This window comes from Aaosphaeria arxii (genome assembly GCF_010015735.1).
Source record: "Aaosphaeria arxii CBS 175.79 unplaced genomic scaffold BU24scaffold_3, whole genome shotgun sequence".
NCBI lineage: Eukaryota > Fungi > Ascomycota > Dothideomycetes > Pleosporales > Aaosphaeria > Aaosphaeria arxii.
In genome coordinates, this window is record NW_022983476.1 from 2,702,977 (window position 1) to 2,725,485 (window position 22,509).

At 49.9% G+C, this 22,509-nt stretch overlaps 8 protein-coding genes across 8 annotated transcripts; 5 read left to right on the forward strand and 3 right to left on the reverse strand.

Annotated features, from left to right (window-relative positions):
- Window positions 1-422: 422 nt before the first annotated feature.
- BU24DRAFT_460796 (actin-crosslinking protein) lies at window positions 423-1,303 on the reverse strand (the record flags this gene model as incomplete). The annotated part of the gene is made up of 2 exons (XM_033531842.1): window positions 423-852; window positions 909-1,303. 2 exons carry the CDS (start codon window positions 1,301-1,303, stop codon window positions 423-425), a joined length of 825 nt encoding a protein of 274 aa, XP_033386136.1.
- A 151-nt stretch (window positions 1,304-1,454) lies between these two features.
- Window positions 1,455-3,036, forward strand: BU24DRAFT_159109 (Clavaminate synthase-like protein). Its single transcript, XM_033521359.1, has 3 exons — window positions 1,455-1,672; window positions 1,753-1,905; window positions 2,016-3,036. Exons 1-3 carry the CDS (start codon window positions 1,606-1,608, stop codon window positions 2,867-2,869), a joined length of 1,074 nt encoding a protein of 357 aa, XP_033386137.1. The 5' UTR covers window positions 1,455-1,605; the 3' UTR covers window positions 2,870-3,036.
- Window positions 3,037-5,824: 2,788 nt separating this feature from the next.
- BU24DRAFT_159169 (uncharacterized protein) lies at window positions 5,825-6,704 on the forward strand. The gene is made up of 2 exons (XM_033521360.1): window positions 5,825-6,388; window positions 6,647-6,704. Exon 1 carries the CDS (start codon window positions 6,009-6,011, stop codon window positions 6,330-6,332), a length of 324 nt encoding a protein of 107 aa, XP_033386138.1. The 5' UTR covers window positions 5,825-6,008; the 3' UTR covers window positions 6,333-6,388; window positions 6,647-6,704.
- On the forward strand, window positions 6,391-7,985 carry BU24DRAFT_460798 (uncharacterized protein; the record flags this gene model as incomplete). Its single annotated transcript, XM_033531843.1, has 3 exons — window positions 6,391-6,495; window positions 6,647-7,274; window positions 7,333-7,985. 3 exons carry the CDS (start codon window positions 6,391-6,393, stop codon window positions 7,983-7,985), a joined length of 1,386 nt encoding a protein of 461 aa, XP_033386139.1.
- Window positions 7,986-8,956: 971 nt separating this feature from the next.
- On the reverse strand, window positions 8,957-9,320 carry BU24DRAFT_420856 (uncharacterized protein). Its single transcript, XM_033527576.1, has one exon. The coding sequence runs from the start codon at window positions 9,267-9,269 to the stop codon at window positions 9,096-9,098; it is 174 nt and encodes a 57-aa protein (XP_033386140.1). The 5' UTR covers window positions 9,270-9,320; the 3' UTR covers window positions 8,957-9,095.
- A 53-nt stretch (window positions 9,321-9,373) lies between these two features.
- BU24DRAFT_420857 (oligopeptide transporter) lies at window positions 9,374-11,384 on the reverse strand. The gene is made up of 3 exons (XM_033527577.1): window positions 10,923-11,384; window positions 10,501-10,867; window positions 9,374-10,445 (listed from the first exon to the last, which is right to left on the reverse strand). The coding sequence occupies exons 1-3, from the start codon at window positions 11,212-11,214 to the stop codon at window positions 9,479-9,481; spliced, it is 1,626 nt and encodes a 541-aa protein (XP_033386141.1). The 5' UTR covers window positions 11,215-11,384; the 3' UTR covers window positions 9,374-9,478.
- Window positions 11,385-16,678: 5,294 nt separating this feature from the next.
- On the forward strand, window positions 16,679-18,508 carry BU24DRAFT_420859 (uncharacterized protein). Its single transcript, XM_033527578.1, has one exon. It carries the CDS (start codon window positions 16,894-16,896, stop codon window positions 18,370-18,372), a length of 1,479 nt encoding a protein of 492 aa, XP_033386142.1. The 5' UTR covers window positions 16,679-16,893; the 3' UTR covers window positions 18,373-18,508.
- Window positions 18,509-19,077: 569 nt separating this feature from the next.
- Window positions 19,078-19,839, forward strand: BU24DRAFT_420860 (uncharacterized protein). Its single transcript, XM_033527579.1, has one exon. The coding sequence runs from the start codon at window positions 19,456-19,458 to the stop codon at window positions 19,789-19,791; it is 336 nt and encodes a 111-aa protein (XP_033386143.1). The 5' UTR covers window positions 19,078-19,455; the 3' UTR covers window positions 19,792-19,839.
- The last annotated feature ends 2,670 nt before the right edge of the window (window positions 19,840-22,509 follow it).

Genomic DNA, 22,509 nt, shown 5'->3' on the forward strand with positions numbered 1-22,509 from the left:
TTCTTTCTGGGAGCCACCAAATTGCGAGTGGGTGCTTGGCAGCGGTAGGTGGGTGGTTGTGCGGGACAGAATCTCCACAGTAGCTTTTTGGAAAGTGGGAGGGGAGACGTCCAGCGCGGCCCTGCCTCGCCTGAAACAAAACGGTGTGCGGATCATCAGGGTCGCTCGATTCGGTCGCGCTTCCACTCCAACCATTACGCGTGCTTCTGCTGTAATTGGCACCGAACCCCTAAAGGGGGCACGCGGAAACAAGCGACAATGTCTTGCCCAGACCGACTTTGACCCTTAAAACGGCTTCAAGGATGATCGATGATCGGTATTAGATCTGCCCCTGTTGATCGCGCAATCAAGCATACGTCGCGCTTCTAACCCCAACGCCTTTGGGAATGCGACGTGCGTAGGTGCATTACGAGTCTACCTGACTACGAAGCGAATTTGTCGTGGGAAGATTTGACTTTCATGTCGAGGGCCGTCTCATGGAAGTTCCCCTCCCGCCGTGCGCGTTTCAGCTTCTTGACCTCGTCGTCTTCGAGTCGCCGACCGATGATCTCTTCCAGTTCCTTCCTGCTGATCTTTGCCTGTGCCTTTTCTTCTTTTGTGGCGCGAAGCTTGGGCTTGAAGCGCGCTTGCATGCGTATCCTGAACGTGCTGTTGAAGGTTATGGAGTCTGCGTCACCGCGAACCTCGGGGCCCTTGGTCGAAGACTCATCTATCGAGAGGTAGGTCTCGCGGAGAGTTTGTAAAGCGAATGTAGAAGGGTTATCTGGCGGGGGGATAAAGAGGATAGATTCGGTAGGGGAGATGGCAGTTGCGGTTGCGGTGAGGATACCGTACTTGTCGATACTCAGATACCTGCAGAATTGCTGTTAGCTGTGCCATTGTAGTTCGGGAACGGATAGAAGACTAACCGTCCATGATGGCCCTTCAGACTGTAATTATCTGTCCCCGCGACTTTGTTCGCAACCCAGACTTGTCTGACATCGTGCGGTTCTGCAGTCGCAGGGTCGCCGTCTACGAAGTTCTCCACCTCACTTGTGAAGACCTTGCCGTTCGCATCGCAGGCCAGGAACGTGGGGGTTTCTGTAGGCAGGACGATCAAGATGGGACCCGAGACATCGCTGGGGACGTCGGCAGTCACCCAGGAATCATCATCGTCGGCCGGCGCTGATGTAGATGCAGATGCCGCGGTAGTTGTTGCAACGGATTTGGAGTACTTTGCCTCGACTTCGGCGTCGTCGAGTTCGGGAACGCGCTTCCGCTTCTTAGGCTTCTTGTCGCCTTTGAAGTGGAGGGGTTTGACCATGATTATTTTCTCTCCGTCGATAGATGCTGGCTACTGTTGGTGGAAAGTCTGGAATAATCTGGAGCAAAGGTCGGGAGCGACCGAACGCTGAGGCGGAGAAGTGCGGCAGAAAGTTCACATTAGGCAGGTCGTTGCCTCTTACTCACGCGTTGTTTTCACATTTGCCATACTAGGAGGAATTCAATAAATTCCGCTGCGGGAGCGTTATTGCCGTAAAAGATTCCAAAAAGCAAGAAGAACCACGTCCAATCTCTCTCCTAGGGAAAAATACGATCTTGATCCGCGAATTTGTTGACATCATCATGGCAAATGCTGCAGCTGCAACGAACCAGGCTGCTGTCTCGGTTGGGTTAGAGGACCTGCGCAAAGGTACGTTTGTGCGCCGTTCGCATTCGGTAATTATGAGATGGGAGTATGGAATCAATGTCTAATCATTCATTTCACAATAGAGAATGTAGATTTCACCCTTCTAGAAGAGGCATTTGGGCCTTCTTCGTTGGGAATCATCGTCGTCAAAGACCTACCTGCAAGATTCCATGAGCTGAGACATAGGCTACTGTCGTACTCCTCAGCTCTTGGGAATTTGCCCGAAGAGGAACTTTGTAAGTGCATTGCTCCCGCAGCCACCTCTGCTGCCTTGTTATGCCTCTCTGTCAGATGCATAGATGATCAGCAGGGTTAGAAGACGGGATATCTAATCTGTGCAATCTAGCCAAGCTTGAATCGCCGGAATCGAAATGGCTGGTAGGATGGTCTTGCGGCAAGGAGACGCTCAAGGATGGACAATACGACACTCTGAAAGGATCATACTACGTGAACTGTGCATCTGGCTTTGAGGAGACGCAGGATTCCGTTGCAGCGAGATATCCATCCTTCTCGGAATACACGGCACCTAATGTCTGGCCGTCACAGGAGCTGCTCCCAGGCTTCGAAGCAACATTCCGAGAGCTGTGTAGCCTGATCATCGACATCGCCGGCTTGGTTGCCCGAGCCTGTGACAAGTACGCCGAAGCCAACATTGACGATTACAAGAAAGGCTATCTTGAACACGTGGTGAAGACGAGTGTGTCGACCAAGGCTCGGTTGCTCCACTACTTTCCCTCGCCGGGGACAGATACGAGCAGCAATGGTGGGGTGGCAGGCGAAGACGACTGGTGCGCTACGCATCTCGATCACGGGTGTCTCACAGGTTTGACGTCGGCCATGTTTGTGGATGAAGCCGCCCACCCGCCACAGATTGGCAGCTCGTTCGCCCCTCTCCAAGAGCTCGACAAGTCCCCAGACCCCAAGGCTGGCTTGTACATCCACTCGCGCACTGGCGCCGTGACAAAGGTCGCCATTCCTCGGGACTGCCTAGCATTCCAGACAGGTGAGGCGCTGGAGGTGATCACCAAGGGAAGGTTCAAAGCAGTGCCACATTTCGTCCGTGGGGCAGGATCTGGAATTGGTGGGAAAGTGGCGCGCAACACCTTGGCAGTGTTCACACAGCCGAACCTCTGGGAATTGGTCGATGAGAAGCGGGACTTTGCAACGTTCGCAAAGGAGATAGTCGAGAAGAACCACTAGTTCCAGTGCGGAGAGTAATAGTTAGTGGTAGTGGAGTGATATACAATAGTACTCCGCAGAGATGTACAAAATCAGGGAACAGGAATGAGTGATGGCTGAAAAAAATAAAGCGATTTGAGTGTTCTGTACTATGTTCATGAGCAATGACGTCGTTGTTTGTATGGGTCATTTCGATGAGAGTGCTTGCGGTTACCCGCAGCGGGATGAGTCTCCGCCGGCCCTTGTTGAGGCATTATCAACCAGTTGGGCATGTGCATCTGTGTATGCCATTCTCCAAATGCGATAGAGCCATCAGTGGTACTCCGTAACTAGGAGGAGGATATTGAATGGGGACCTAATGGCCGTAGAGTATACAATCACAACGCCACCTACGTGAGACATACCGAAATTGGATCAAGCGTGCCCAGGAGTCGATAATGATGCGAGAGGGCGAGTGGGACTGGGCGTTGAAAGAACACGATTTCGGGCCCAAGAGGCGAGCCAATGGCATGTACGACTCGAATCGCAGCGGGGCGTATGCCCAGGACACATGGGATGAGCGGGTAAGATATGTATCAAGACTCAAGAGACGAAATGGCATCGTGCCGTTCGAAGATTGAACAAGATATTAGGATTGCAGAAATAAATTAGCCACGCAATAGAACTGCTGTATGTGTAAAGATGTAACAGGATCTCCAGGCAAAACGGGACACTAAAGCCATGGCGTACTGCAGGACTCAGGGGACAGCGAATGAAAATCTGTATTGCCAGAATAAGGTCGGTAAGCAGACAGCGATTATTACTTTGTCTGTCGACGAAATAGGGATATAGGATAACTCTCCTACTACTAACGTTATGACAACCGCCCACTCGTGCGACATCCAGCATACCGGCAGAGCGCTGAGCACGACTGGAAATCTTTTCATTTCCATGTCTGGACGCTGATGTTGCTCCTGCAATTCGTTCTGTGCGTTGTACGAGTTGTATGGCGTCCCACTGCTAGGTCACGGTTGGATGGTATGTACGATTGGATGGTACGAGTAAGTATGTTCTCACGCGCCACACGTCGTCTCTAGCATAACAAATGACACCTTGGTATGTGTCGGGTTCCAGAGATCTGGCTCGGATTTTTCTTGGGTCGCGCCCAATGGCAATGCTGTGAATGGATGTTTCGTGTGGCATGTTGCCTCCCGGAAATACTATTTACTGCCAGCGTGCGTTGCCAAACCACATCTGTAGGTATGATCTGTTTCGCGTGAGGACGATATTGAATAGGTAAGTTACATGTAAGTCTACGTTATTGACTAAGCGATCGTTGCAGGGTCGTTGTGGGTTCTCCATTGACACGAGGATCTTGGCATATGCTCCTTGCTCGCTGACGCGAACTCACCTGGATGGGCAGTTCCGCAAGCTCGTACGAACCAGGTGAGTGGTGAAGATGATAAGAAGTAAGGCGGACGTAAGGCGGTGTAATAAAGAAGTGCTGTGAAATAGAGATGGATAACCAGTTGGACGGATGAATGGATTTGAACCATGTCCAAATCACAATTATCTGAAATCCTGATAGCCACAGGAGCAGCGTTGAGAACCATTCAAGGAAGACCATCAAAGAGGACAGCCGCGCGCAATGACGGCATATGCCTGGCCCCAAGGGTTGGAGTGTGCCGGCTTCCGAGCAGTCAAGCCTCAAAGTTCTTGGCAGGTAATGTAGGCTCCACTGATTGGGTGATTTGCGTTAAGGAGTTGTGAATAATGTGATTAAAATGGAGCAGGAGAGGCCGACTACGGTCACATCATGAATCCCGCGCCTCACCGATGTGTGGCTGTCCTTCTCGTCTCGGGTGGTTGATTGGATGACCAAGACGGTCTCAAGAGTCAAGACTGGGTCTCATGATGGATTCGCGCATTGGAATTGAACAAACAGGACGATGTAATAGAAACCTAAGGTAGGTACGACGGACTATGGGAGAAGATCGAGTAGGACATAGAAAGAGAAAGTACAGAGCACTCGGTAAGAGAGAGGACGAGGACGAGGACGAGGACGAAGAAAGAGATGTGCAACCTGATACAGTCCTGTGGCAGAGTCAACTGTGGCGAATCCAGCCGTTTCAAGAAGATTAGATCTTTGTTGAATACGGCGTACGGAGTTGTAGATACTGTGCGTAAGTGGTAGTAGTCAGGTATGTTTCCGTTGGGTGTTAGGCGAGCAGCAAGCTGCAGTGCAGTGCATTCTAGAAACAGCATGGTAATGATTGATTACTGAATGAATTGATTGAATACATAGTTAATGGATCGAATGGATGGATTGAATGGATTGAAAATGAATAGTGGGTGGGTACATGGATGATGATAGTCGAGGAGTAGGATATTGGGATGAAAAGGTCTAGGAGTCCCAAGACATTACGCGGCCAGTTTATCCTTTTCAGCCTTGGCATTCCAGTTCCCCCTTTTGGTTTAGTGCGTCTGCTCTCTCTTACTCGCTTTCTCTCTCTGTGTCTATTCTGGGTTCTCGTTCTCTCCTGGGGAATAATAACTCGTGTGTACGGAGTACTTGTACTGCGAATGTGTTCAAGCAGTGCGAGACAAACGGTATCCCATGCAATGCCACCACCACAATCCTTTGAAAATGCTAGTATTCTCTATTACTTTCTTCTCCCTTTCATTATTCGTGAATTGATCAAAGGGCATTTCCTCCATTGCCGCCCGTTCCAAGGGGTGCACCGCCAACCCGTGTGTACTCCAATCCAATCCCCACTTCCCTTCCCAAACCCGCTTACCTACCTAGACCTAAGTACAGTAGTTGTCGTACACCTAACTACCCTACCCTACCCATTACCCAACACCGTACGAGGAGGGGACCTACATACGCAAACATCAATAACACTCCGTACACATCTTTCCTCTCTAAAGCCACTTGAGGCGCCCTGGCTCTCCTGGCTGCCGATGCCAAGATCACACCCCCATGTCCATCAGCCAGGAGACCATGCTGGAGCGTCCGACTATCCGTCTTCGCACGGAGGCTTTTCTTGCTACCACCCTAGTCCCACAGCGAACGCGACCTGATTCCTGCAAATGGGACACTGGACAGTGGAGTGGAGGAGGGGGGGACGAGGCTCGGCGGAGGGTGGGTGTGTGGATGTGGTAGTCGTAGTGCTAGATAATGATGGCTGCTCGACGGTTGTGGACATTTCAACTGCGAATCTGCCAAAGCTTTTTAGAAACCATCACTTGCTCTTGTTTTCTTTTCTTTGCTTCTCTTGTTCATCGACTCCTTCTCCCTCATCTTCTTCTTCTTCTTCCTCATCCCTCCTCCTCATCCCATCCCGTATCCAATCCATCTCAACACTCCGGACCATACCCAGTCTCCTCCCCTACCTGGGTCTCCATTCCGCCTACCTACCTACGAAGCGACCCATCGATCAACTTGCCAACTAAACTTCCTCTCGTGACTGAGCGAACACGACGTAATCGACCATCCGGTTAACTACCGACCTGACCCGTTTCCCGTATCCTCCCTTGGTTTTCCTCCAGAAGTCGCATGTATGCCTTCCATTCCGCAACTCTCGCTTTTGCGTAGGTCGCTGTTGTCGTCGGTCGAGAGCGCCAGCTCTGGCGGCAACCGTAGGCAGAATGTCCAGTGGGTAGAGGTTAGTCCGAAGCATTTCCCAACTACACACCTATCCCCATGCCGCCACACACCTACTTTGCGCTCTGTTCTTTTAAGCATACCACGCACGCTATTCGTTTTTCGCCTCCCCCAATTTTCACAATGCTAACATTCTCTTTCAACTTGCATAGGGTGTTCGTGGTGTCGCCTCGTTCTTCGTCGTCGTCACCCATCTCTGCAGATCCTGGGACTACAGTCTCTGGTTTCCACGCGATAGCGAAACCGCAGATCCCCAACTCCTCCAATTGCCATTCCTGCGTTTGCCATGGCAGGGCCGTATCGGAGTCACAATGTTTGCCTTCCTAACAGGCTATGTTTGCGCCCTCAAACCTCTCCGCCAGCTTAAATCCGGAAACATGGCCGGTGCTATGACGACCCTCGGAAAATCCGCATTCCGACGTCCGCCGCGGTTTATCATGCCCGCAACCATCGCCATGTTTCTGGCTTGGTTCCTCGCTCAGATCGGCGGCTTCAAGGTCTCTCAGCGCTGCGACGCTCGCTGGCTGCGCTCTTCCAGTCCCTCCGATGTTGGTACCATCACGGAGGAGATTTATAGATTCTTCCAAGCCTTTCAGCAGCAATGGTCGAATGGACACAACCCTTACGATGATCACCAGTGGGCCCTTTTGCCCTTGCTTCAAGGCGCCTTCCTTATCTACGTCACCCTTTTCGCGACCCTCTTCATGAAGTTCCGCTACCGGATCTTCACCCTCACCGTCCTGCTTTGGTGGTTCTGGTCCGTCCCCAAGCCATTCAAGGGTAAGCATTCCTCTACTGTGCCAGACGTACCAACTTGCAAAACTAATCCGAATCGCAGAGACCTTCGAGTGCCAGTTCATCTACGGCATTTTGCTGTGCGATATCGGATCCGATACCAAATTCCGCGATGTCGTCAACAGCTGGGTCAAGACTCGCCGCTTCGTCCAAACCTTCTGCATCATCCTCGGATGGTACGTTGCCGGATACCCAGGAGAGCGTGGAGATTGGGCTGAGTGGTCCCGCCAATTGACGTACATTGGCGAGTATATCTTCCCACAGGGAATGAACGATCAGCCCAGGAGGTGGACTGCTGCGGGCTGGATGCTCATGGTTACTGGCATCTGGCTGTCCCCCACTCTTCAGGCCATTCTCTCCAACAAACTCTTCATGTGGATCGGACGCAACAGTTTCGCCGTTTACCTCACCCACGGAACCATCCTTCGAGTCGTCGCCGCACGCTTTGTATATGGCTTCTCCGGAGAGCCTTTCATTGTCGAGAAGAACGAGAAGGGCGAGGATGTCTTCCACTGGCTTCCCCGCGGCGGACCTCTCACCTTCACCATCGCCATCCCCGCCTTTTTCGTCGTCACCTACACAGTCGCACACCTCTGGACGACCTACGTGGACTCGATGTGTGCAAGGGCGACCGTGTGGTTGGAGAAGACCATGTTCGAGGACGAGGATGAGAAGCGCATGATGCAACTGCCATAATTCGGAGAAGAAAAACGGGATTTCACGACAGCATTTCCATCGTTTGCGACCACGTTGCATTGCCTGCGCTACATTGCTCTTTTGTTTTAAAATCTTTCCTTTTGTTCAAAGAAATGGGTCCGGCTGGAATCAGGATTGCCCAAACGACCTCAACAACCATTCTTATCACCTCGTCTCACTTTTTTCTTCACCAAAGTGTGGTACATATAATTGGCTTTCGCTCGGGATACCATTTGGCTTTTCATTATTACCCGCTTTGCTATTTTGCATTTGCATGGCGTCGACATATGCTTCTCCTTTTCGGATCTTTCCCGAAACATTTGGGTTCGGAAATCGCGCGGTCCTGACAGAGCCTTCTACGTTGTTTGCTTAGATTGGTAACATAGGCCTTGCGGATGACCCCTTCTCACGTGTGCAAGTGTAGGATTAATCTTGTCACATATGGGATGGGCACGTCATCTCGTTTTATTTCCTTTTCGTTTTCTGGTTAACAGGAATATTCGATGATTAAGAACATTCGAAATTTCAGGCCACAAATCATGTATAGAAAGATGAAATACACAAACGAATAATATATTCACAGTCACATTACATCTCCGTGTCTGAAACCCTGTGCTTCGCAAAGAATGTTATCTTTCTTCTTGCTTTGAGGACTTGCTATCCCATAACCATTCAGTTGTACCCTATTCATCCTGCCTACTTTTCCACTTATCATGATCACCGTAACCCATCGAGCCTTCAAACACATCAGACTAAAACACCATGCTATAACCCCACCAAACATAACACAACCAGCATAATCCTCAGATCCATTCCACCACACTCCCTCCACTTCCCCCATTACAATCCAAAACTAACAAACCAACTCACTTCCTCTCGAACCTATATCCACTCATCCTCCTACGACGTACCCTCACCCCCACTTACTCCCCAAGCACCCCCTCGCCGGATCTCACCTCTATCCTGCCTCCCACTTCCCCCCTCTGGAATGTATATTGAAGACACATCCCCGACAAGACGGGTGTACGTGCGAGTTTACGGGGATCGTGAGGTGCTTGTTTCTCGATTGCCGTACTTACGTGTATAACTGTGGTGCTTTTTGGTGTAATTTCATGGAGGGTAGGAACAAGGGGTTGAGTGGATGATGGGGAAGTAGAGGCTGTGAGGTCCTTGGGGGATAGATTTCGGGATGTGCGTGTTGCCATGACAGGACTGTGCAGTAGGAGAGGCATTCAAACATTCGGTGTCTTTGGTTCTTGGTACACTGTTTGGTTTGGTGGCCATGATTCTGTTGGTTGGCTTTGGCTTCGGCAGTTGATACAAGAAGGTCGTGATGAGTTTGGAAGGGTAACCGAGCGTCGAGCATGTAGATGAAGTCTTCAGAATGCCTTGTATATCTTTCTAAGCTATAAATCTAGGAAGCTCTCTCCTATGTAATATCCAACTCCGTCTATCCTCTTGATTCTAAGACCCTCCCTCCTCCCCTTAATCACTCACAGAGGCGCCATCCTCACCCCAATAGCCGCGATCACGCACCCACCCCCAACCGTCAAATACAGCCACACGAGCTTCGGATCGCTCGTCAACGGCGCCAACCCCATCGCCACCAACGCACCCACCGACACCATCGACAAATTCAACGCCATAACAATCGACTTCATCGATCTCGGCGCCTTCGCATACGCATACTCTATGCCCGCGACCGCGGCAAACGGCTCCGACAGCGCGCCTATCACATACGTCGGGATCTGCCAGAGGATCGATATCTGGTTCGGCACGTTGCCGCCGTGGCAGTCTTCCGCGCGTGGGTGGTCGAAGCACGGCGGGCTGGCGTAGATGCGGGACTGGAGGTAGCTTGTGTAGAGCATTGCGGTTGCGCAGCAGGCGAAGCCGACGACGATGCGGTCGACGTGGCCGATGGGGATGTGGAGGCGTCGGAGGAGCGGGAACACGACGCGGTCGAGGAGGGGGATGATGAAGAGCGAGGCGAGGGTGTTGATGTTGGGCATGATGTCGTTGGGGATTCCGTGCGTTTCCATGGTCGCGCCCTGCGAGACGATGTTTGTGAGGCCTTGGGATACGGCGGCCCAGTAGAGGGGGAAGAAGAGGAAGATGCGGCAGGCTTTTGCGGCGCGGGAGAGTTCGTCGACGAAGGTGTCGGTCCAGGGGTAGGCGGGTGAGGCGGTGTCGGTGAGGCGATGGGCCGATTTGGCGTGATGGATGTTTCCTTTGTTGCGGAGAACTATCCAGAGGACTCGAAAGGCGTTCAGGAGGATCGAATTGTCCGGTGGGGTTTCTACGTAGCGGCTTTTGGTCGCGTACATGATCAAGAATCCCACGACACAGACTGCGGTCGGGAGAGCAAATGCAGCGGTAAAGCCGTATTTTTGTTCGATTGTCGTTGTTGCTAGGACAGAAAACGATCCCAGGTTGATGATCATGAACAATAGCAGGAAGATTCTGTAGAGGTTGTTAGTTCGATGGATACTGAGTGAGTGGGAGTATATCCAGATACCTTTGGATCGTAAGCTCCTTGTCTACCACAACCTTTTCTCCGCTCTCGGTGACTTGAATTTCCTCGTCAGGCCCCGTATACTGCTCTGCAAGCAAGGTATTAACGTTCGCCTTGATTCCACCCGTCCCACCTCCAATGAGAAACAAGGCAAAGAGCAGTCCAACGAACGACAATCCTGCCTCATGGACAACATCCAGTGTCGACCCCACAAGAACAACGAGACCAGATATGTAGACAATCGAAGAATACACAATGGTCCTCACTCTCCCTAGATATTGGTCTGCAGCTACTGCTCCTATTATGGGCGATATGAAGCACCAAATCAGGAATGCTTGATTGACCATGGTGGCACGCGCCTGTCCAAATCCTATATCTGTATTAGACACATCTGCTCACTCAGTCATGAAGGAGTCTCCTCGTACCTAGGCCACCAGGGCGCAACGGATCACCTCTCTTATTCTGGACGTAGTTCTGCATGGGCGCAAGAATGCCAAAGAAACAGAATCTCTCGCATAGTTCGACGACCGCAATGGCCCACGCAGAATAGGGGAGCGAGCCTGCTACTCGTCTCAGGTTTTCATCCGGTAAGGCACCCGTCTCTTCTAAATCTTTTGAGGCATCTGTAGTGCTACCATAATACTGATTGTTTGATAGCAATGGCGTGCGACTGTCTGGGTTTACGGCGTCCAATGCCGAGTCATCATCGTGGGCCATGATGACGTTCATTCTTCAATCGACTTCCAACGGTAACCAGAATCGCGCGTGTGAAGTATATGTTGCATATGAGACAAAACAAATAGCAGAAATATGTTATGGATGAGAGGCAGAATATATAAACCAGTACTTCTTGATATCCATTGGCGGATGTAGTCGTGGAATGTAAGAAACTCCGTATGCGGCACTCAATCGTGTGGAGAACGCCCGTGCCCTGATGCCTTATCGTATTATGTCGGAATAGCTATTCCGAACGCCGACGCTGATTACTGTAAATAATGATACAAATTGAGTGACGACATTGGAATTGGAAGTAATTAGAAGAATTGCGTCAGAGTAGGTCTGATTCCCATCATTCGATGATGCATTTGCTGCAGTGTAGCTTGTTGACGCATGCTTGCAGCCGCGTACAGACTGAAGCATAAAGTGAGCTATGGAAGGAAAGTGCATGTGACGATGTTTACTGCATAATGAATGGAACTAAAAAGTGCCAGTAAGCCGTGACATGAATTGAAAAGTCTTCGAGTAGAAGTCTATGATGAAATGTCGGTCAAGGCCCAGCTTTACATAATAAGGTAGTGCTAGGAGCCAAAGTAATGGGGCCATTGATTGATACCCTGGGCTGGCCAGGCATGTCTATCATGAATAGGAAGTTGATCACCACTGATTGTTTCCTCGATTACAACAGGTTGAAACAGACACAGACATTATTCAACTAGGGTTCGGCGGGAAACCAGGTGAGCACGCATAAAGAGTCTACATGTTCTCTGGTCATAGTGTTCAAATCATATCAACCTCATATTCGAGATGTATATGAATACTATAAACTGCGTGAGCCTGCCTCAAAGATATGCTACAAACTCCTGGTTTAGATTGAGGCGAAACCTTGGAAGTGTTAATCTCACTTGATAGACAACTCGTAACAATTTCCTTTACGACACAACGTTGATATCTACTCAGTGACCATGAAGTGATGCAAAAAATGGATCTGGGAGCTTCAGATGATAAATGGAGTGTTTGATGGTGCTTTTAGCATTATGCTTGACAATCTCTGGGATGGCTTCAGTAAATCTTAGGAGGGTTTCGGCACCAAAATTTGGATCAGAAGTGACCACACACATCGTGACTGGGGTCAATCATTGATTAATATGAATGGTGCGAGATCAATACTGTACCTAGGAGTACATAGTGTCGATCTATCTATCTCTGTGCCTAATTTTAGATGGCGCAAACCATCATTGGCCCTGAAGACAATGTGTGATATGTTTCAGAAGTAGTGCTAAAGATCTGCGGCCTGCGTGGAAGCATAGGCAATCCGATAGGACACAATAGCAAACGAAAAATCAAGGATATATCGCGTAACACATGTTGTTCTCCGCAAGGCAAACTACCAAGTCCATTGCAGGAAGGCAGACTTACTGGCATGGTTTCGTTCCTTCAAGGACGCTGTTATCCATCGAACACTAAGCCCCGGATTACCGCAGAAAGTCCACCACCAAGTTCACCAGGAGCTGATTATATGGTGTGAACTCTACCATCTTGTAGGTTGCGACCGCGTAATGTGCTGAGTAAAGAACTAACCGAAGCGGCTCTGATCTGCGGAGATGCCGATCTATGTCCATAACCAAAAGCCTGCGCCCTATCGTCAAGGCATCAGCTTACATCGTAGATCCAATGGCGCTGACGTCGATCGCGACTTACTTCCCAGAATAATAAAACGTTTATAGATCAAGATATGGGAATCATGAAATACTGCAATCCCCCCGCGAAAAAGCCGCGGGAAGACCCTGCAGCTGGAAGAGGACCCTGAACTCCGAGATGTTTACTGTCAGCGCAGTAGGATAAGCTTTACCCTGAGATTGAGCCTGCATCCGCTCTGAGGTCAGAAAGCCACAGTCGTACAGCATATCTTGGAGTACCTGAGACTGCGTATGAGGGACGATGAGGGCGGTGAAGCTCACTGCTGAGCAGTAATACTGCGCAACAAGTAAAAGATCATGGACGATTCATAACGAAGGAAACCTCGGGAATAACAATACTTTGCTCTGCTTCGCCGCTTCGCAACAAGGTATGCTACTGTCCGATAATTTCTTCGGTGCCTTCAGGCCTTGATGTTGCGGGACCCAAAGAGCTGGAAGGACTCGCCGAAGTGGTACATATTCCTAAACAGTAACGGTCCGCCAAAGGGTCCTCGCACCACGCGTATTGTAACCTTCCGTTGTGAGACAGAAGTAAACATTGAAAAGTTTTGCATCCGCAAGCTGGGCGAGGACAATTCTGATCAAGTCAAATTTCCGCTGGTAAAGTGTTACGACCCTGGAAGTGGTTTTCGACTTGGATTTTTCCCACGACAAAGCTCAACGGTTATTCCGACCGTACGTATGGCTCGAGCACTCTAAAAATCGTGCAAGACTATCGAATTTCGAGCATTGGAATCCTTCTTTGGTATATAGGCACGTTTCATGCCAGGGCGCACGTCCTACCGAGGTTGGTAGCGACTGGGCTATCTGATTTTCTGTTGGTTCCATCATTTGGGAAGCAACACTACTATGTATGCAATACATAATTACATCATGGGCATATGTTGGTACCTAAACCCGATTCAGATGACTGTACTTGTACTTGTAAACAGGCAAAGAATTTTGACAGGGGCTCGGGCTTCGCCGAATCTCTTTAGCGAGCAGTCGTTTCATCTTATCTGCCTTTTGGTTCGGATCATAGTGCGCCATTTTCTTTGTAGATCTATGTATGTACCGAGCGAGCTTCTTGTAATCATTGCTTAACGGGCGTTTGTTATGATATGGTGTGCGATTGTCCGAAAAAGAAAATACAAAATCAATAGTGCCTAATTTTAAACCTTACAATCCCAATGTTACGGAAAGTTTAATGAGTACACCTTCAGCAGATTATACTTGCTCGCGTGTGATTCGAACAGGGCAAGCCAATATGCAAGACATTGAGGCTGGTGCATCTAAGGCGCGCCGTCACATTGATACCTAATCGCGACAATGCGAATTCAAGATTCGTCTGTAGAGAAGGAATTCGCACCATGACAGTCAATAGGTTTCCCTATTGGTTAAGCTCTCGCCTGCTTCGAAGACTCCCTTCAGAATTGAACAAACCTCGCCGTTCCCTGTCCTCACTTTCCCCGAACTAGCCCGCTAATCCATACCCCTTGATCAGTGCGCGGTGATTACTCAAAAGCTTGGTGGGTGCACGTGTCTACCTATTCATACTAGATCTGCTGTTTCAGGCTTGAAATCCTACAAGTGGTTTCAAGTTAGTGCAGACATACAGTGATCAAGATGTTCCTGTCAGTTTAGCGCAAGGGCATGGGTATCTTCAAGCCTCAGAGTCGGTCGACAGCGGCCCCACGATTTCGTCAACACGCGGGGCCGTGCTTTCGGTAATCATTCAGATCGAGATACACGTACCGTCACTTTGCTTTTGAGGCATGTACTCAAGCAAAAAGAAAAAGTTGAACAAGAAGGCAAACACATCCCTTATTGGTTATGGCTCGAGAGGTGTTGACAAGGCACTGTAAAGGTACGAAACACAATGTCGATCAGACACAGAAGAAGAAGTGAAGCCTATCCCGCGAATTTGCCTTCTTTAGATAGACAGCCTCTGTGAGTGAAGATAATTTGCTAAAATAGAATAATCACTGCGTCTCCTCACTAGATGCATGTAGAAAATCCTTTTCCTGATCCGCTTATGCCAACAGCTTGGGTATCCGAAGGACCATAACACCATTGGCAGGAAGGACGTAGAGGGACTAAACGTTTGGTGAAGTCCTAGATTGAGAATTTCCCATTTGATTGGTAAGACCGGCTTAGGCGGTAGGTGATATTGAAACAATCATCAGTGCTCCATCTGCCTCTCAGGTACCTCTAGCATATCTTCAGAAAGCTGCATGCAGATACGAGAGTTTCATTGACGCCTTAAATCATTGCCCCTTTTTAAGGCCAGTCTAGAAGTGACGACCAAGTAGCTATGGACTCTTGTCGTGCCGAAACGAGGCATCTCAAGCATTGCCTCGGACTACCTCGTCGATGGGGTACTTTCAAGCGTGAAAGCTACCTGCAGCCAAGGGGCACGTGGTGGGATGATACCTCGCTGGATGTATACTTTGAAAGCGGGCTTCGGGGAGTAACAGAGGAGCCATTGCAATGGTTCAACAGGCGGTAGAAGACGCTTAGAATGCTAAATGCTTCTAAGCTGGTTGTACGTACAGGTACGTACCGGACAGCTCGGCTAGTGGTATGGAACCATTACAAGGAGACTAACTGGAAGAGGCATCTAGCTATGGGAGGCATGTTAAGGGAGCCATCTTGATTGGTCAATAGATAAGGTAGATCGACACCACGAGGGCACCACCAGCCGATTTATTTTTACGTCCCACCACACATCACAACCACCACGACCGAACTTTTGGATAACGTATACTGTAGCTATCAACTGGACTCAACGCTAACGTCTCAGGTCATACAGCTTGGTAGCTGCAGTCACTAACAGAGACCGAGTCGTAGAGTCGTTGATTCAGATCTTTCTGGTGCATGTACGCCTTCCCAAGGCGTTTGGTGTACCCAATGATCTAAGGCTTCGCTCCCACCCGGGGACTAACACGGGAACCAAGAACACGCCATCCCTCACGACCTGTGGCAGACGCGCTTCTGTGCGCAAACATTTTGCGGGAGGGATCTAGCGTGAACCCCGAGATCGTCGTAGCAATTGGAGAGAAAGATGCACGTGTACATGGAGTGTACATACATGCCCATGGACATGCAGCAAACCCACACCAACAACTATCGCCGCCATCGCTCTCTTCTCGTCCCTGCAGAGGCAGATCGTAAAATCAGTCTTGCGCAAGCGCGCTGGCATAGCCCACTACCAGTAGAGTTATCTATGTTCGACATTTCTCCCTCTCTCTTCTTGCCTGTCTCAGCCGCAGATACAGCCTACGCTCAGGCGTGCCTTCGGCGAATTTACATCTGAAGCCTCCCCCATCATTCACAGCAACGCTTGCACTATAGTAAGGAATACACTCTCGTCTGCCAATGAAATAACAATTCGCACGAGTGTAAAGACTAAGCATTCGTCTAACGTGCAGCCTGATGGGGCTACTTACAACAAGGGTCCGCAATGTGGACGCAAAAGGCAGGGATCTGACGATGCTGACGGCATTATACCCACTGCCATACTCCCACTACTGCCAATTGGAGTAGGATCTTGTGCACAGATCCAACATCAGGGTGGCCCTGCTCGTGTCTACATGAAAACGAGCAGAACGTGGGCGCGGGGACTGAGGCCGTTTCGAGACAGGCATGCTACCAGCGTGGGCGTCGTATGAATTTGGCTTGGACTAACACGAGCAGTATGAAGCTGTGGGGTGCCAGCTAATGAGACCTGTGGCTGTCAAGCAGCAAGCATCCCAGTCAGTGGAGTCTAACCCGAGTGTGTACAGGGCTGACACCTAGTTGGTAACTGTGGATATCTCAACACTGGCAAGATACATAAAGACGATGGACCTCAGTTTGGGTCGTTCTGCATCTCACCACTCAAGGATAGATATCTAGGGCACACGACCTGAGAAGACAACTCGATATCTCATAACCCTCATTTCCGATCGACTCGCTCGAAGCTTCACTACTTACACGAAATCTTCGATCCTCGCTCGATATGTCTTTCACACCTCCTCCGTCAGAGTGGCACGCAGTCATGCCTCCCTTCCCCACCTCCGCACCCAAGCCGGTGCTGTCCCCAACATCGGCACCTCAACCCTCGAAAGCGGTACCTGAACGAAAGGCCAAACTCCGCGCTTCCTGCGACGCCTGTGCTGCTTCCAAGGTGAAGTGTAGCAAAGAGCACCCGATCTGCCAACGTTGCGCTTCCAATGGTTCACAATGCATCTATGGTATCTCCAGGAAACATGGCAAGCCTGGCCGTACAAGGAAGCGAAACCCAGACGGTACGCCCTTTGTGAAGGCTTCCAAGCAAAGGCCTTCTCCAGATGGCAGCGAGTTCGGCAAATTCAGAGTCAAGGCTGGATCGCCCATTCTACCTGAATTGCCTGACCTACCTTCCGAGACTGCTTCTTCAGTTGCAAGCTGGCCCTCTACACCCGAATGGCCGGCCACTCCTGAGTTCGAATACAGCGACTTCAACATGACTCCGCTCCTAGATCCCCTTTACACGGACGCCGATTTCGCCATGATGGATGAGCTTCTTCTTTCGTCCACACAATCACCGATGATCGATAGCATACCAAATTTTGAGTCGGAGCCCACATTCACAGACCCATTTGCAAAGAGGGACACCCAAGAGGTGGACTTCTCGATGCAAAACGACTTCCAGCCTCTTAAGAATTTCGTAGGCGGCGACTCAGTCAACCCAATGGACTACACTTTCAACGCATCGCCTCCCTTCATTCCTCCACAGCAAGCTATGCCCGAGATCACACCTCCTCAAAGCCCCAAGGGTTCCAACAACTCGCAAACATCTAAGGCCACAAACCCGGCTTTTAGCACACTGCGCACTAGCGTCGCCATGCCTGCTTCTCATTGCTGCTACAGCACTGCTTATTCGACTCTTGAGACTCTTACTATCCGTACGTCAGACAACGGAGCTACGATCGAGAAGACCCTTGACTCTGTCCTCTCGATCACCAAGGTTGCAGTCCAGCAAGTCATGCAGCTTCTCTCCTGCCCTTGCTCCTCGGATCCCCATCTTGCGATGCTATACTCTAGCATTGCTTCCAAGATCTTGACGTGGTACCAGATCGCAGCGGGCCTCAAGCCTGCCACTACTGGACCCCCTTCCCTACCTTCTACCTCCCCAACATGCTCATCATCATCCGACGTCTCCGACGCATTCCTTTCCCCAATCTCCCCTGCGAGCATGAACAGCTCTGCCTTCGCAATCGCTCCTCTTCCCCTCAAGTGTGGGCTCTTCGAGTTCGACGCCGCGGACCAGGAAGCGCTTCGCCGACAGGTTGTCCTTCGCGAGCTGAAGAAGTGCAGCGCATTGGTTGAGGCATTGGCGAACTGGCGCAGCAACAGCGAAGCTGAGCAGGCCGAGTTCCTCTACGACGTGCTGGGGGCCTGGTTGAAGAGCGAGCTCTACAAGACGATTCGCGAGGTTTCCGGCGAGGAGGAGTAGGCCGCACGCCTTCGACACTGTCCCTACATTGATATCTTCTTACGTGTATTAGCGATGGAGCATGATGATTGTGTTATTGATATCCCTGTTTATATTTTCTTTCGCCCTTTGTACATACTGGTTGGGCTTGCATTGTCGTTGCTGGTCGTGGATTTTGGGTTGCGACCGTGCTGTGGCTTCCTCGCGCGTCACGCCTTGCCTTGGCATTCTTCCGCGATGAAACTCTTTATCTCCATCATGTTCTTTCATGTTTATATTTAGCTAGCTGCTCATGATAGCCTCACTTTGTATATATGTATCATCACATTTTTATGTCAAACACCTTCGAATTCTTATCAAATTGTGATGAATGTGGGACGCGCATCAAAGCAATAAATTCTCTATGGAAATGGCAAGTCATTGACAGGATCGTGCCCATCGGCCAATGGCCCAGACTGTGCAATATATCCAGAGTACAATTGCCTTGTTGGGATCAAACTTGATGATCCAATATCAGTTCAAACAAAAAAAACATCAAGAGTCGCAAAAATATCAAGAATGGCCTCTGGCAGGCCTAGGAACCAAAACCGATTTCACCACATCTTTCCAAAGCTCCCCGAAGGCGGTATGAACGCCAAAGGCTCTGAAATGTGGTCTCCCGTCGGAAGATCTGTCAGTCGCAGATCTTTCTTTCTATCCTCTTGATCCTCGTATGCAAAACGCCGACCTGGTTCTGACTTGACCAAATCTTTCATGGCATCGGGATCTGCCAGAGCCGCATGCTAACCGCTATGGGAAAAATTCATCGAACACGTCGAAAAGTGACGTTGATCGCATGCTAGTACAGGTACGCAATACAAATACACCGTGCTCGAGCTGTGGCGTTGAACACCACGATCCAGTGTGGGGAACATAATAACCCGCTGCGTCCGTCTAGGGTCTGAGCACAACGTTGGATCCCCACAACAGTTGTGTCGATCTCGAAAATAAAGGGTACAATGCAATCGTCATCGGCGGGGCGAACCTAGTCCCGGACCTGTTCTGCGATCAAGAGGGTATTGTGGCACTGTGGCACGCGCCCATATCATGCCGATGCTGAATACGATGTCTGCGATGAAACCGTTTGATCGTTATGTCGATCATCAAACTCTCGCTCTTTCTTCCCATGCCATCATGGGTTGTTGTGGGCCCAGCTTAAGACCCTTTCGAAATGTAAACTCCCCGTTCTCTCGTATTATCAAAACAATTATTCGAACAATGACTGTACAGATTGGTTCGTTCGGCAGTGAGGCGTCGTCACACTCCGCTTATGCTGCTTTTTTGGCCATTCTGCTTAAAGCACAAGCTGCACCGAGGACTTGGAATTTTTCCAAAAGGTTATGGTCCTCTTCTTCCTCAGACTCCCACTGCTCATTACAAGCGGCTATGTTGTCGGGATGAACGCCATACCAGCTTGTGTCGAGCTTTGTGTATCCTTCTGGGGATTTCCATCTCCCTGCCCGGTAGTGGGCGGAGGCACGCCGGAATCTCTCGTATGGCATCATACGATTCGCTGGATCAGTCCTTGGACGATTGTTTTCGTTTTCGTTGTATCTAGATGATCTCCGGTGTCTTGCTAATTTTGGCAGTGTGGTGGGTTTTGGGACGGGCTTGTACACCTCTGGGAAGTGAAAGATCTGTTCCGATGGCTGGGACAGGACCGCCTTGTCAATTGGCAAATGATAGCAGACAAGAGATTCCGGGCAGATGATTGCGTTTTTTCTAATCCTGACCTTCTTTTGACGTGCACGAGGCAATTCTTCGTCTTCGTCGTCGCCACGCCTGCGCTTCAAGCAGGACTGAAGGGGGGGATCGGCTTTCTGGTCTTCCTTGCGCTTCAAGCAAGGTTTGATGGGGACTGTGGAATTGTCTGGCGCGGCAGATATGCCGTTAACTACCGTGAAGCGGATGCGTCTGCGCCTAGTAGTATGTCCAATACCTCTCTGTCTCTGCGCTCTGCGCAGCTCTTCCGTGTCAGTATCCGGTTCGGTGTCTGATCCTTCATCGTCACGCTCCCGCCTCCTGGGAATACGTCTGGGTATCTGCGTCCTGCGCAGCTCTTCCGTATCAGTGTCCGGCTCTGTGTCCGGCTCTGTGGAGTCGTCTCGATAGTTGTGCTCCATCGGCTGCCTTTCCGGCATTTTCTGCCAGCCTGAAAGGTGGCGTTCGCACCTCTCTGCTTCGGAAGCGTTTACGTTTTCTACGCTTTGGGGACCGAGCACTGGGTTGGTTACAGCTGGGCTCACAGATTCCTCAGCCGGTGTGGCATTATCGGAAGGTTTTGGCCATGAGCTTTCCTCCAAGTACTCTTTAAGTTGGGCGAACCTCACCCTTCTGCCTTCTTGTCGAAGGCCTGCCAGTTCTTCGACGTTGAGTAACTTCCCCAGGGCATATCCCGCGCCCTGGATGGTGAAGTTTAGTCCCTCCATATCAGCTGTGGCCTCAATGTTGATTCCAGGCAAAGCGGCGGCGCGTGCTTCGAAGTGCTGAAAGACCTCGAGAGCGTCCTCTACTAGAGATCTTTCTTCTCCGTCGCCGTCAACCCTGTCACGCTCCAGGAACGCTTTGAAGGCGTCGATAGCATTCGAGAGGAGTTTTCTATTCTCACGAAGTACGTCGGACTGCGACTTGTGGGTTTGCTTGTCGGCCGCTACTCTAAAGTTGTCATTCTCGTCAATATCAACGTGGCGGTGGGTATTGCTTCTGAAAGCGCCTCCACGAACGGCCATGCCAAGCTGTGATAGTATGATCGCGAAGAGCTTGCTGACAACTAGATGGATTGCGCACGTGGTGTGGGTCTCAATTGTCTTGATCTCGAAGCTTGGCAGAAGAGTTCTGCAGTTAGGGTATCCACAAGTTGTCATTGTTCGCGGCATTTTGTCGTGAGATGGGTTAGGTTGACTATTGTGTGTTCATAAAACTCCTGGATAAGTAGAGCACGGGACGTTATTGATTTGTAGTGAGGGGTGACCACAAGGCGCTGTAGTTGAGTCGATTATATATCGTGGATCGAATTGAGGCTTGTTCGATATACGGGTAGATGACTTGAGAGCGTAGCAGGTATCTCTGCTCTTGGGTATAGGTGATGTACGGTTGGAGTGAATGTGACTGAAAAGGAGTTAGTCACTCTTAATTCAAGGTGGGAGTCAACAGACTGGAGAAGTACTGACCTGTATGTGAGATGTTCTTTTGTTGTTGGAGGTAATAATCCCTGTTTTGGGGTATAGGTGAAGGAGAGTTGGAATGAAAGCGACTAAAAGGTTGTTGGAGGTAATAATCCCCGTCTTTGGGTATAGGTGAAGGAGAGTTGAAATGAAAACGACTAAAAGGGTGTTGGTTGGTGGTCTAGGTCAAGGTAGAAGTAAACAGACCGTAAAAGAAGTGAACCGTCGGTTTGGTATAGTTGACTGAATTGTGCAGTTGGTGGTTTGTTTACCAGAAGCAACAATCTCTATTCTTGGCTAGAAGTGAGGCAGAATTGAACTGATGTCACTAAACCGGATTTAGTTGTCTCGGTCAAGATAAAAGTAAACAGGCAGGGTAAGTACTCACCTACCTCTTCGATGTCCAAGTGATTGACCTACAAGTAGTGATCTCTATCCTTGTGTACAAAGGAGGCAGAGCTAGACGTATGCAACTGAAGGACAGCGAAAGGGTTTGGTCAGTCTCAGCCAAAGTGAATATAAAGAGGCTACGGACCTGTCTTGTCGATGTTGTTTACAGAACAATGAGGCAGTTGTTGTAGACTAAACAATGCAGTGCCTGCTTTGTTTGTTGAATGGAGAAAGTTGAAAGGTAGGAGGATCGCTCAAGTTTTGTGAGAATGAGAGGATGGAAAATGTGAAAATCAGGTAGAAGTGGTTGAGTGGAATGAAGAAATCCAAGAATTACCAAAGGCAGCGGGTGTTAGTCCCTGTGAGGAAAGTGGGTAACGAGTTTGACAAGTTGCTGGATTGGTGATAGAGGATGAGAAAACGAAGGAGCTGGCAAGACAGGTTCTTTTACTGTCAAGACCAAAAAAGTCAATGCTCAACTGGACCAAAAAGGTAATCTGTGTTCTGAAGTGAAGGAAAGTGATTGAAGAAGAATTTGGTGGAAAATGGGCGAAGATGGTTGGTT

Bases quoted from the DNA above. Each gene is read 5' to 3' on its own strand.
- BU24DRAFT_159109 (XM_033521359.1), top strand. From the start codon at position 1,606: ATGGCAAATGCTGCAGCTGCAACGAACCAGGCTGCTGTCTCGGTTGGG. The intron at 1,673-1,752 runs GTACGTTTGTGC...ATTTCACAATAG, and splicing joins GTTAGAGGACCTGCGCAAAG to AGAATGTAGATTTCACCCTT. The intron at 1,906-2,015 runs GTAAGTGCATTG...TGTGCAATCTAG, and splicing joins TTTGCCCGAAGAGGAACTTT to CCAAGCTTGAATCGCCGGAA.
- BU24DRAFT_159169 (XM_033521360.1), top strand. From the start codon at position 6,009: ATGATGGCTGCTCGACGGTTGTGGACATTTCAACTGCGAATCTGCCAA.
- BU24DRAFT_420856 (XM_033527576.1), bottom strand. From the start codon at position 9,269: ATGGCCACCAAACCAAACAGTGTACCAAGAACCAAAGACACCGAATGT.
- BU24DRAFT_420857 (XM_033527577.1), bottom strand. From the start codon at position 11,214: ATGGCCCACGATGATGACTCGGCATTGGACGCCGTAAACCCAGACAGT. The intron at 10,868-10,922 runs GTACGAGGAGAC...ATACAGATATAG, and splicing joins GTTGCGCCCTGGTGGCCTAG to GATTTGGACAGGCGCGTGCC. The intron at 10,446-10,500 runs GTATCTGGATAT...CAACCTCTACAG, and splicing joins AAGGAGCTTACGATCCAAAG to AATCTTCCTGCTATTGTTCA.
- BU24DRAFT_420859 (XM_033527578.1), top strand. From the start codon at position 16,894: ATGTCTTTCACACCTCCTCCGTCAGAGTGGCACGCAGTCATGCCTCCC.
- BU24DRAFT_420860 (XM_033527579.1), top strand. From the start codon at position 19,456: ATGTCTGCGATGAAACCGTTTGATCGTTATGTCGATCATCAAACTCTC.